A 14275-nucleotide genomic window follows, 5' to 3' on the forward strand; every position below is an offset into this window, starting at 1 on the left:
GCAACCCTGCGCCGGGTTTCTGCCGAGAGAGAAGATCATGGAAGAAAACTGCAAGCAGTCATCAGGAGGAACACACACAGACAGAATATTAACCACTCCTAAGCTCTGCTGTCACCTGCTCAAAGAAAATGACTTAACCACTCTGGGAACTTTCGCGACTATTAGCTAGTGACTCTGGTAATAAGATTCTCGTTGAAGAGGCAAAATGGCACCTCCTCCGACCTGCGCTAGGAGAGACGACGCTATGGGCGAGTAAATAACTGATGAAATGTTGAAATTGTGCTGGGTGTCTAATGAACAGTGCAAAGTCTAGAAGGAATAAACGCGTTATTTGCTAGTTGCTATTTGCACAGGGGTGTCATTGCTGTCAGGACAAATTCCTGAGTTCACACATGCTCCCCAAGCTCAGCAGTTGAAAACACGAAGAGCCATGTCCCAAATATTACACACAACACGGCTAGTGTGTGAACGTTAGAAGGGTCATATTGTCTCAGACACTAAGAACACTAATGCTTCTCTACTAAGTGGAAGGAGAATGTCGGTAGCGAACGACGATGAAAGTGACGTCCTCCAGAGCGTTGTCGACCACCTTGAATTTTGTTCTCATCCGACATCGGTGCTTGGTAGCCCCGCCCCTTTTCTGATACGTAAGCAAGGCTGTTAATGTCGAGCACACGAAGCGTTCCACACTTGATTAAGGGTTCTTCAAGTGCACTTCTTCTTCTAGTCTGACTTTTCAGTCTAAACACACCACATATACACTTTTCTGGACATGTTTTTGTTGTTGTGTTTTTTTAAGGACACAATCAGCGTGAAACTTAGCAATTATGAGCATAATGCGTTAGGGTTGAGCTGGAAATTAACCTTCCATTTGGGTAAAGCTATTCTGAGAACAAAGCTGACTCAGGAAGCGATGTCTAAGAAGAATTTGCAGGCTTGAAGGGAACAAAGGCATAAGTGCAAATCCTGTCTTCCTCTAACGCTTCCGTTATACTAAGCGATTAATTTCTCGGAATGTCCTGTGACAGAGGGCAGAGACACTTGACAAATGTTTCTGTTCTGCTATCCCACAGCCTTTTAGCATATGTACGAGAACAGCCCACTCACCTTCCTGGGGTGCGAGCTGACAAGCTGGGCATGGCGTGACAAACGACCATTAACACATGCACACCGGGTCAAGTATGGCGAGGTCACCGATAAATTATTACAGACAGCATAAAAAGAGGGAAGCTGGATCACTGGACAAGGGTTTAATGATGAAAAGGGCGAAGGTGATATCACGCTGATCCACTGCGTGCCTGATTCGCACTCAGTGTGTGTCCACCGTCTTCCATTAATCTGCTCTGAAATTCTGCTTTCTCTTAAATATTAATAGGTGGAGCACGTGAACGTGTCACTTCCTGTAAATATTCAGTGGTTATGCAGGAACATGAAAGCAGCTGTGATCACAGATCTTATGAAGAAACATGAACTACTACTTACATCGATCACTGAGAAAAGATCTAAAGGATGTGTTTTTTTATTTTTTCAGAAGATCCCCGGAAACACAAACTAACCGATGCTGACCAAGGATCGCGTCCTGTTTCCTATTGCATCACGGCTTCTGGGAAAGATTTCCCTCAGACAGCGCAAGAATTTTTGCGTTACCTGAAAATAAAATGCCAAAATGCTGTTAAAAGAAGAAGTGCCTTGAACCCAAAAATTGGATTCTACTTGAGAAAATAAGAAAAAAGTTACTGAATCTACACTTTTGTGAAGCAAAGAGATGATCAACAGAAAAGTAGCCTCAACTAGCATGACTAGCTAGAGTTTGCTAAGTGATCAGTGATGAAGAAAATCTTCGGCTAACTCAGACAAACCACAAACAGCCTAACAAAGGCTTTCTGTTTAGGTAATAATGATCTAATAATTTGTTAGATGCTCAGGCATGCAAGTAGCTTAACTAGCTAATTATGTTTTTAGCAAGCGAATTAGCTAGCTAATCTATAAAAATGAAATTAGCTAGCTAGGTGAAAGTTAGCTAATTTACCAAATACGTCCATGCAACAAGCTTCTTTGGTCTTGATTTAGAATTTTTGAAGGAGATTTTATTTCAGAGATCTCATTTCATCCAGTATGAATCGTTACCTCCAGCAAATATATATATATATATATATATATATATATATATATATATATGTTATTTTAAAAAATACAAATTAAAAAGAGCAGACTACTCGAGTACATTAAGACTTTTGAAAGTCTGAATAAAAAGACAATGGGGAAAGAGTATGTTTTTAATCTCGGAAATGTTCTCGAGGACGAGTCTTCAATTCAACTGATACTTGAGTATTAAGTATAAATCTTCTGAAATAGTTCTTAATTACAGGAAAAAAGTATGTGATTAATTTGTTAATGGTGGAGCTTTTCTAAGGGTAAATCAAAAGCACGGAATATCAAACAGAAATTAAAAGGAAATCCAGACGAAATATTTTTTAAATCCTTTGACCTTAAACTGTTAAACTATCAGAGACAGAGCTTTTACTAATTATATTACTAATAATCTAAAAAAAACCTAATAATTACTAATAATCTAAAAAAATAGTTATTTATTTATAAATTGAATTAGAATTTTAATACATTTTATTATTTAATTAAATAAGAATAACAATACAATAAAATATAATTAAAATAAAATACATTAATTAGTTAGGTCAAGTTTTAATAAAATAATTGATTGATACATTGACTAATTAAATATATATTAAATAAAAATATATTGATTGATTGATTGATTGATTGATTGATTGATTGATTGATAAATTAATTAATAGGTATCCTGGAAAATAATTCCCAAGTGAAACCACATCATAATGAAATAAACGATAAAACATAATAAAATAATCAAACTCAGACAGATAGAATAAAATCAGCTTTAATAATCAAACCTTTAAGTGCAAAGAAAAAAATCTTTTTCTAAATGTCACATGACCTACAACAACAGAGATAAGAGTCTTTTTTTTAGCCTAAATGTCACCCAATTACCTTCTCAAACTTGAGTATCACATAAAGTGTCTGCACTCCTGCCTTTTCCCAAAGCTGCGCAACATTTCAAAATCAATTAGGAGTTTAATTAACGAGCACCAACACCTATCGCACGGAGGGACGGCGAAAAATGTCGGCGCAAAACTAATTAAGTGGAAGTGGTTTCTCTGAAATCTATCGAAAACTGAATCTGACGCTGAGCACTAAAAATCACTGGGCATCACGTTGGAAGAGAATCGCTGGCTTTTCTGTGCAAAGAGAGAAGTGCTGAAGTTTATAAATCCAGCTGGACGTTAATGAACACTGCAAAAAAATTAACTCAACAATTAATTCAACATTGAGAGTGTTGATTCAACACTGGGGATTTTGCCATTTGTGTAGCCCATATGGTGCGGTGGATAGCCTAATTAAAACAAAAGCATCCTTATGGTTCACGCTGGGCTTTCCATGACGAGAGGGTATAGAGAAATATTGTGGGTTAGGAAACACTGCCTCGGGTAAAAATCAGGTCCTACAGGAATTTTAACAATTTTGTGATGCCAGAAATTAACAGAAAATCAAAAAAATTCGTCAGAGATTACAATTTTTTTAAATGGTCAGAGGATTCATAAAAAATCATTACATGTGTCTTCACTGGTATAAAGAAGAATATCTTGAGCTTGAGATTTCATCAATTTGAGTTGATTTCCAAACACAACATGTACAACAAAAAGTTTTTAAAAAGGACCTAAAAAAACCTTCAGATTTAGCCGCACCAAAAAACTGAAGAGTAAATAACCTGTTGCAAAAAGCTATCAAGGTTTCAGTAGCTAGCTGATAACTAAGTCATGCTAATTCATACATGTTGCTAGCTATCTAGTCAAAACATCCCTTTATACATTATCCTGAGCGTTACCTATAAACTAAACTGTAACAGCACTTCAATATACACTATATTTCTAAAAGTCTGCCTTTACATGCACATGAATGTAATATAGAGCTGGCCTTTGCAGCTATACCAGCATGAAATCTTCTGGGAAGGCTTTCCGTAAGGTTTAGGAGTGTGCTTGTAGGAATTTGTGACCATTCCTCTAGAAGTACATTTGTGAGGTCAGGCTCTGATGTTTGACGAGAAGGCCTTGCATGCTCTAATGGTCTCCGCCCTAATGCATCCCAAAGGTGTTTGATGGGGTTGAGGTCAGGACTCTGTGCAGGTCAGTCAAGTTCCTCCACACCAAAATCGCTCAACCATGTCTTTATGGAGCTTGCTTTGTGCACTGGTGTGCAGTCATGTTGGAACAGGAAGGGGCCATCCCAAACTGTTACCACAAAGATGGGAGCATGAAATTGTCCGAAATGCCTTGGTACACTGAATCATTAAGAGTTCCTTTCACTGGAACTAAGGGGCCAAGCCCAACCCCGGAAAAAACAACACCTAAATTCAATGATTTAGAGGGGTGTCCCAAAACTTTTGCCAATATAGTGTATTTCACACAAAAACAGGCAAACGCTCCTGCACACCGTAGTGATGTCTTTAAGTTTACTTTCCCACCGTAAAACATCTGGTTAGCGCTAGACTAGATGACTCGGCTAGCTCACCGCTTACCTGTATACGTTTCTGCAGTTTAAATGTTGAACTTCATTAACGCGCTAAAGAGAGCTGATGCGGTCAAAACTGGGCCAGATGCTTTGCTGTCACAGACCTTGCTACTTTTGTGCAGAGTTTCATTTTTGAATGAGAAATTAATTACTTTAAATTTACACACAAAAAGTACAGATACAATGAATCATGCTATGCACTGTGTATTAAAAAATTCAAGTTTAAAAAGCAATAATGTGTTTAAGTATATTATTACGATGCTTTCAGTGATGTACAAATCTGAATATTACAGAAATGATAGATCACAGAAACGCCTCGTTAAATGTTGTTGAAGCACTTCAACTGCTCGGAAATATCAATATTTTATTTAGCTGGACTGTAATGCGATGCTATTGGTGAATATACTGCACAGGAAGGAGCACATAAAGCAGAAGTGGAGATTTTATGAGTGTCCTGAATTATAAAGGAAGCTGAAATTTGTAGCTGTGGCACTGATTTAAAGAATAATGAAAATAGTCAGGATCTTCCTATGAGATGACGGTCTCTGCTCAGTGGGCAGCAGGAATCAGAAAGAATCGCTTCCATCGGCATGTCAGCAACATACATTGTTCAAATGGAGTGAAATGGTGATTTGTCTGTATTTCAGGCTGTCAGTCAGCCAGCATCGGGCCGTGATTTTAGATTTTGATGATGCAGGATGACGCTAATAACGATGTAGCGGCAAAAAAAGAAGTTGAGAGGCTATTGCAAATGATTTATGCTGTAAGCTACAACATCAAGTCAGCCAGCAGCTCGTTTTGAAAGGTTTCAGACGTTAGACACCACAGCAGGTGTGTTTATCGTCAAAATTGACTGGGGTTGCCAGATTTAAAAAAAAAACAACAACACAATGGTTCTTAAAAAAAAAAATAAGCAGGGTTTAGAAACATTTCTTAGCCTTTGTGTAAGAAAGACAGTCTCCATGGTACAGTATGTGCACACATTTCTGATCTATGGAGTACGGAGACTATGAAGCATCCATAAAGAATTGATGGATGGGTGGATGGATGGATGGATGGATAAATGGATGCAAAGTTTTCCTAAGTGGTGATTTATTTGGCTACACGGTGCTCCTGATTATTCAGTGTAGAGAATAGTAATTAGCAAGGCATTTCAAACACGACTCGGGACCTTGCATCAGATCTCTGCTTTGATGGACTGGAAGTGATATGGCAAGGTGTTTAAAACGGCAAAGTCATGGAGTATTAGAACTAAACCTTGTTGCCGTGCAAAGGAAAAAGCTTAGAACACTAATATAATAATAATAATAATAATAATAATAATAATAATAATAGAAGTGAGGAATGTACAATGTGTCCGGACTCGCTGACAGATCCTTGGCGTGTTAATAAAGGTTCTTATTCAGGGTTGCCATGTTGATATACAGCTTTCGTGGTCAGGAAGCATACTCATCTGTGTTCTCTGGATGGGAGGAACATATACTCTCTCTCTCAGCGGACATCTATGAGATCATGTATGCAAAAGTAGATGGATAGAGAGAATGCTTTCCTCCACACTTCGAATAGATCTGATTGGCTAGATTTGTGTCCTTCAGTCTAGTATTAGTCAAATGTCAAATGACAGAAATGCCCCCCCCCTCCCCATTACTCTATATTGTTTTAGCAAAGAGAGGTTGTTACAGCATCAGTTTCTATTTTTTTTCTACTAATTATTTCTATTTTTTCTCAGTTTCTATTAAATTCAGAAAAGAATTTTAATGCTCTATTTTGCCTCCTAGTGGATTAATAGAAACTAGCACTTGATCAAATCTTTCAATTCAACAAAATATGATCATTAATTCACACCTTTTTTTTCCAGTGTGTTCTGTACGTTTGACATCCTGCTTTCGTACCTGATCGTACTGTGTGATGTTACTATAACAGAGCGGAAATGTTGGTTGGTCAAATTAAAGGCTAACCTGAATGCCCTGTTTGAATTTGACAGATTTATAAAATACAAAATGAACTAGTAGTTCACAGAGGTTTCACAAACTGTAAAACAGCCCTGCCTTAAAGCATCTCGAATGTGTGCCACAACAAATCAGGGTTTTATTCTGGCTATGGAATTTAGTCGGATTTGTAATATAGCAACAGCGACACCTACAGGAAGGAGACGCACATTATATCTCAGACTCCAGGCACAGTGACGCAGAGAAGTTGATCAGGAGCCGATGTAATGACTACTGTAATGATTTATATTCCTGCTGTTCCAAAAAAAAAAAAGATTCAGCTTAGCAAAGATACAGTTTAACCAAAACAGAAGGACAGACGGTTCGATTGGCTTGGCGTTCCAACACTTTTTGATTTATTTTGTGAATTTATAAAGCTCTTAACTGATCAGGAGCAAAGAAGAGTCTAGATCATTTCAGATATTTAAAGATGAATCGATTTAAATCTATTATTATTAGTCTGTGCATTATATTATGTCACTTAACTTAATGAACTAGAACCTAATTGATAGATTTCTCTCTGTTATTCTGTCTGCTGTCTTTACCTCCACAATACAGAGACAGATCTCCTCTGTTCCTCTGCAGATCTGAAAAGAAAGTGGAAACGTTGACAGTAATTGGATCACAAACGCATTGTTTATGCATCGCCCCTGGTCTTCCTTTATCTGTCACTTCTCCCCAAATCATTTTATTTGTAGGTTATGTGGTGATGTGGGAATTATTTCTCTGAGGCAGGGCTGAGTAAACACCGGCGATAAATTGAGTGTGTCTGAGTTTTGCTCTCAAGGGCAAGCAAGATTCTGATTTGGGCCCAAAATCTGGAGTCTGGGATGGATTTATTTATGGAGGTTTAAGGGAATTTATTATTCTACCACTCAGTCGTTGAATTTAAATCAGAAAGTGTGGATTAATGCTTGTTAACTGCAGTAGCTCCTTCTATAACATGTATGAAAGGTTATATTAATGCACTTGTTCTAATGCGTTGCTGTTTCCATAGAAACAGATCAGACTTACTACAGCCAGGGAATTAAACTAAAAAAAAATATTATAGTTGATGTGATGAAGCTTTTTTTCAGAGATATTTTTGTTTCCGTTACATTTATGGAAGGAGTCTCTAGTGTCACTGCCGCTTTATCAAGTTTTCCATTTCACAACAGAGAAGTTCACGCTTTCCAGTTTCTGTCTTTAAGCTTTCTGTTGTTGTTTGTCAAGAGAGCAGGAAAAAAGAGATGTATAACATGCTATAACAAGTGATGACAGGAACTGACTTCAAGACTCCAAGTTAAGTCCAAGCCTCCACAGATCAGATTTGTTTGTCCAGCACATTTCAATAGGACTGAGATCTGGGGAATTAGGAGGCAACACCTTCAGCTCTTTGTTGTGTTCCTCAAACCGTTCATGAATTTCTTGAATTTTGTGCTGAAAGACGACACTGTCATTAGGGAACATTTGTTCGCTGAACATTCGTTCTGTCTAGGTAGGTGGTACGTGTCAAAGTGACATCCACATGAATGCATGAGAGCATCGCACTGCCTCAGGGCTCAGCATGGTCACTCTGACCGCTCTGCAGCAAACTGTGATGTTCTGTGTGCTTTCTATCAGAGCCAGCATGAACGTTTCCAGCTGTTGTGCTACAGTAGCTCTTCTGTGGGATCGGACCAGATGCCCCAGACACACATCAGTGAGCTCTGGGTGTCCATGACCCTGACGCTGGGTCACCAGTTGTAACCACTAACCACTGTGTAGCAGGACCTGCTGCTTTAGAGAAGCTCTGACCCAGTCGTCTAGACACGGCGGTTTGGATGCTTGTCAAAGTCACTCAGATCTTTACTCTTGTCCATTTCTCCTGCTTCACATCACCAAAATAACAGTGAGTGTTCACTTGCTGACTAATATATCACACACCTTTACAGGTGCCACTGTAGCGAGATAATCCACGTTATTCACTTCACCTGCCAGGGGTTTTAATGTTATGGCTGATCATGTATTTGGATATAGCAGTTATTCGGGCAGCAGCCAGGCATGATGTACAGTAGTGAAAAAAAAATAGAAATGCAATACAATATGACATTAAAATGTAAATAGAACTTATTTAATATAGTGGATTTCAACTCAGAGAAAGCTTCTTTAGCTTTTATTTTGATTGACTCTGACGAACATCACACTGCTGATGAAATGTTTTTACTTTAAAGAAGAAGCAACACCTCACTTTATTTTCTCTTTACATTCACATTCTTGATGGGGTTTTTTACATCAGATAACAGTGATGCAAGTCTGCTTTCCATCAGCATCAAGTAATAAATGTAAGATAAACAGAGACATGGTGCTGAGCTCGAGTGTTGGGAAGTGCACTAACGCTCGTAACGATAAGAGCGAGAGGCGTTTTTTGTCGTCATTTCTCGTCACCTTCTGGATCTTTAATAACTTCAGCAGAAAAGAATTTATGCTAAAACTATAATGAAGTCAGTAATTATGCTGGTGCTCACACTCAAAAGTTCCTGATCACACAACTGCACTGCATCTTCTATTAATTCTCCTTAATGCTCCTGTTTTGTTGTGTCCATGTTGATAATTGAACGTCTTTGTCATATCCCACTCCACAGTGGTGATTAATGTGAAAGTAGACACTCAGGACTTTGTGGAGTTTCATAAGTATTTCTGTTTTTCTCTAGCCTACCAGGGGTGATATATTCATAGAAAAGTTCCAGAAAACAAAAACTCGTTCGTTTTTATCACACGATTGTTTGTATCTCCAGAGTAAATGATGATATCAAACCCATTTCTGCTCTCTGAGATGCTCCAAGTGCTTGTTCAACTAAAAAGCAACTCAAATTTGATCTTCAGCCACAGACGTTCCGTGTAAGGTTATTCAACTGAGGGAAAAACACACTCCTGACTTATTTTATATCAGATTCACAGCCAGAACAGCATTCATTTAGTTATACTGAAAATGCCCCATAAGTCAAACACTGTAGTAAAAAAGGGTTAATGGAGATCTTTCTGGAGATTCTAGTCTTTTTTTTTTTTTTAAATACATGGCAACACGTCTGCAGCTGCTCAAGTCAAGTACACTTGGACTAAGCAGGGGTTTGGAGTCGTGTAAAGAGAAAGACGAGTTGCTCTTGTTGTCCCAGCTCAGTTGTACGATTTCCCCCAGCACAGGGACAGTACAGGGCTCGAAGCTGAAATTGGGGGCACTTGTCTCCTTAAATTGGGGCCAGGAGATGGCATTTTATTTGAGAACACTACAGACACAGAGATGAAGAGCTCCTCACCCTGGGTGAACTGACGGGGAATTCAAAACTCTTCACAAAGCCACGGTTTAAAGGCTACATCCCTTTTCACACGCTATCACTTTTACACTTTCTCATAAAAAAAAGAAAAAGAAAAGAAAAAGGAAGCGAGGAGACCGAGATTTTAGAGCAAAAACAAGGTGATGTTTTGTGATCATTTGAAAAAAAGAAACAAGTTTTCTGTGAAATCACTTTCACCTCTACAGTTTGATAAACATCACGATTTTAATTTGCATCTCTTAAACACCAAAAGAAAAAAAAGATAGAAAGGAAGAAAAACGTCCTTTCATCACGCACCGTTAGACGAAGCAGCCCGAGTTTGAGCTCTAGACTCATCCTAATTTAATGAGGGGAATAATGAAACTTGGTGAAGTGACTCTGAGGGCTCGTTTAAGGCTGCAGGGATTCAGGGGAGTGATTTGGTTCGCTGGAAACTGAAATCGACTCAAATGCGGTCTTTATGATGAACACATTTGATGTGTGAAACTTTTAAATTCCATTAAAAAAATTAAGCAATGATCATAAAATCGGCTATGATTGAAAAAGCGCTGATGACCGGTGAGTGGAATGTAATTCATATTTTTTACACTTAATGTTATCTTCTTCTTCTTCGTTCGGCTTTTCCCTTCAGGGGGCTCCACAGCGAATCATCTCTCTCCACCTATCCCTATCTTTTGCATCCTCAACACTCGCACCCACCAGCTTCATATCCTCATTTATTCCATCCATATACCTCCTCTTTGGCCTTCCTCTCTGTCTCCTGCCTGGCAGCTCCATGTCCAACATTCTCCTACCAATGTACTCACTCTCCCTCCTCTGAACATGTCCAAACCATCTTAATCTGTCCTCCCTAACTTTGTCCCCTAAGCTGTCCCTCTGATGTATTCGTTCCTAATCCTGTCCAACCGTCTCACTCCCAAAGAGAACCTCAACATCTTCAGCTCTGCTACCTCCAGCTCTGACTCCTGTCTCTCTTCCTCAGTGACCCTGCCTCTAAACCATACAGTATGGCCAGTCTCACCACTGTCTTGTACACACTTTAAGGTTATCATTTTATATACTGTTTTTAATGTGTTTTTAACACACAGGCAAGGCGATTAATTAAATAAAAAAATAATTAACGCCGTTAGATCTGGGAAATTGAATCATATCTAATATTAATAATAATAATAATAATCTGTAATAAGAAATAACTCAAATGCTGGTTTGTTTGTTTCGAATTTGTTTGCATCCAGAATATTAAAACAAAACTCCAGATTGTGTTATTGGTTCTCTGCCTCTTTTTCCCCCCAGATTTACTCATTAATATCATGGTTAAAATTATTATTCGGAATGTTCTGGTCTTTATCTACCATTATCTGATGAAATAATAAGGTTATTATCCCAGTTAACTCAGCTTCAGCAAGCCACCTTTTCCAGAAAAGCCAGTCTTTTAGTGCGTCATCTAACGTGTCCGAAATCGGCTGTCCAGATTTAAAAGGGGAAGGAGTCGAGTTAAGAGTGATGTTGAAGCTAAAGGGCACGTGGCGATAAAAAACAGGAAAGAGGGGAAAAAAAAAGTGCCATCAAAGCAGTGAGGAAAAAGTCAGAGGCCACCGTCATCATCCAGCTAATGAAGAATGTCATGGACTAAAATGTCATGAGTGGAAAATGTCATGCAGAGCAGCACAGCATGGTTCAGGTCTGTCTCACACACATGCGTACACACACACACACAAATAATGAGCAAAAGTCTTACAAATTTTTTCATGATTTATTTCTGGTACTATTTACAGAAAGAGAAGTTTTCTCAGTTAGAGAGAGCAGATGACGGTCCGGTTCTTCAGCTCTTCTACGTACTCCTTGGCCTGATCAAACGGCGTAGTCTGCTCCACCACAGGAGGTGAGCCTTCCACCAGCTTCACAAAGTAATGGCAGTAGACTTTATCCATGATGCCGAACATGCCTCTGCCGTGGTAGCGGATGCGTTTGAGGTACTGGCCTTTACCTGTGAAGGACTCGGCTGTGGAGAACCAGAGATGATCGTTAGCAGTGACGTGGTTCTGTGAGCTTATCTAAGCGATCATCTAAATTGTTTTAAACACCTGGAGTATCAGTGTGATCAGAAAAAGGCTTGTGTGATATATTTTCGGTAGAAGAATTGAAAAGAAGTTAGGAAAAGAATTATTTCCAGCATTTAAACAGGAAAAGGTATAATATTATCAGCTGTGTAGTCCGGCGCTGCTTACAAGGCAGAGACGATCAAGAAAAACACCACGGTAAAAAAAACCCCAAAAAAAACAGTGCTTTTCTGATATAATGCTCAGTTGTCTGATGTATTTTATTTCAGGGACATAATAAAATATGTATTCTAAGTACTGATAGATTTTATTTCACATTAATGAACTCCAAATGTTTTCCATAACAGAAAGTGAGAGCACAGTGATAAAGTGGGCAGGGCTTCCAGGCTCATATTAGAGAGCTCAAAACGTCTGCGCAAATCATTCCACATTTATCTGTCGATTTGTTCATTTACTGTTTAATCGAGGAGAAAACTGACGTGGCATGTTTCTGAGTGACTAGCTTAATAGCGGAGCTCCTACGTGATATGCGTCAACGGTAACCGTTAGCAGCTTGACACAGGTGAGATGTCATGTAGATATATAAAATCGTTATATCACACAAGCCTACTTCTCATCAATCTGAAAGATAAATCTCCTTCTTCTACTTGTGATTATTCGGCTTACAAACACTTACCCACATACAAATTGGATTTATATTCGACGTTGTGGTTCCTCACGGCCATTTCCTGAGCTTCCAGAAGGACCTGATGAGCAAAAGCTTACGTTACTCCAGTCCCAGCAGTGTAAACATGACATCTAGCTGGTGATCAGAGGTATGAAGATTAGGTATTGATTCTATGCTTACCTCCTTCATAATTTTGGCTCCTTTCTTATCATTAAACTCGAGTTGAGCCAGCGCCTGGTCGATGCTCATGCCTCTGATCTGTCATAGGAAAGAAAACTCATCATTAGCGGATGTGAAAGTGAAGATGACACCGCCTTTCTGGAGCAAATCTTACTGAGGACTTCTAAACTTTGAAGGAAATATGTGCAGTTTATTTAATTTCCTTACAAAGACTTTAATTCATATCTCATGGAACAGATTTCCCAGTTAGAGGTGTGGCAGGATGATGTGTAGTTCGTACAGTTCACAAGAATTTCAAACTAAAAACAAAAGGACTTCTCAAAGCTGTCAGAGATATAAATAAATATGAACAAACTGCTCCTTTAACGGCTGAATGCACAAACTCCTGTTCCAGCTCATCAATAAGTCTTCGGATAACGTCACATGCATGAATGGACATTAATGTACATAAGAAAAGAAAAAGGTGAATTTCACGTGTCCTGCAGTGATCATTTTGTCATTCAGTGTCTCTTACCAACTTCGCCAGGTACCACATCTTATCTTTGCTGTACTTTATTTGACGTCTGCAGTGATGGATCTCCTGAAAAAAAAAATCATTCGAGAGCAATGATAAGACAAAAATAAATCACTACAGCCAATACTGAAAGTCCAGCAAGAAAGGGGTGACTGACCGCCGGTCTGCGGGTCTCATCCTTCTCCTGGGGTGGATATACTACGCGATTTTTCCTCTCCCAGTTCTTAGTGTTTAGTGCTGCGCTGGTGTGAAGACAGGACGTCTGGGAGAACGGCGTGAGAAACCTGGAGCAGAAGAACAGACAGCCATCGTCACATCACATTTCAATCGTCTCTTCCTTAATGAATTTTTTTTCTGCACCATAAATACCAGATCTTCTTACATATTTTCCATATAAATATCCATATTTAAAATGATATATAATCTAGAGAATTGTGCTGTCTACTGATATTTAAAAAACAGTTACATCTTTGTCCTTGATGCCTGAACAACTTAGCTGGATTAGTTACACTTTACCTCGAATGAATCTGTCCAAACAAACGACTGAGTAGTGTAGAACCTGTGGAAAGAAAAAAAAAAAACATTTTAATCGTAAAATCTTTTGACTCAAATCGTTAATAAATAAACATAGAATGATGTTAATTTTTTTGTTACCACTCGCTGTCACAGCGGAGGCCGCCATGTTTGATACAAAAATAGCACTTTATCCGGCATTGTCGCAAAGTGACTAGCTTTCCTTAGCCGCATGTGTGAAACATATTTTGACAAAGAATAATATTTGACAGTGTTACATTTCAACATGCTAACAAGTTTGGTTTTGTCTGAGTGCACTCTGTTTGCTCTTCTACACTTGTGAATATGAACGATTTATCATATGTTACAAATCTTTGACTGTTAGCTGTATAGTATTTTGCGACACCTCTGATCGATAGACGACATTGATGTTAACGGAGACGCAAAGCGCCCGGTTT

General features: G+C 38.7%; 1 protein-coding gene across 1 annotated transcript; it reads right to left on the minus strand.

The window, feature by feature from the left end:
• Positions 1-11622: 11622 nt before the first annotated feature.
• mrpl22 (mitochondrial ribosomal protein L22) lies at positions 11623-14060 on the minus strand. Its single transcript, XM_058416044.1, has 7 exons — positions 13959-14060; positions 13821-13863; positions 13462-13588; positions 13305-13370; positions 12791-12868; positions 12620-12689; positions 11623-11885 (listed from the first exon to the last, which is right to left on the minus strand). The coding sequence occupies exons 1-7, from the start codon at positions 13984-13986 to the stop codon at positions 11677-11679; spliced, it is 621 nt and encodes a 206-aa protein (XP_058272027.1). The 5' UTR covers positions 13987-14060; the 3' UTR covers positions 11623-11676.
• Positions 14061-14275: the final 215 nt, after the last annotated feature.

This window comes from Hemibagrus wyckioides, linkage group LG18 (assembly GCF_019097595.1).
Source record: "Hemibagrus wyckioides isolate EC202008001 linkage group LG18, SWU_Hwy_1.0, whole genome shotgun sequence".
NCBI classification, from domain to species: Eukaryota; Metazoa; Chordata; class Actinopteri; order Siluriformes; family Bagridae; genus Hemibagrus; species Hemibagrus wyckioides.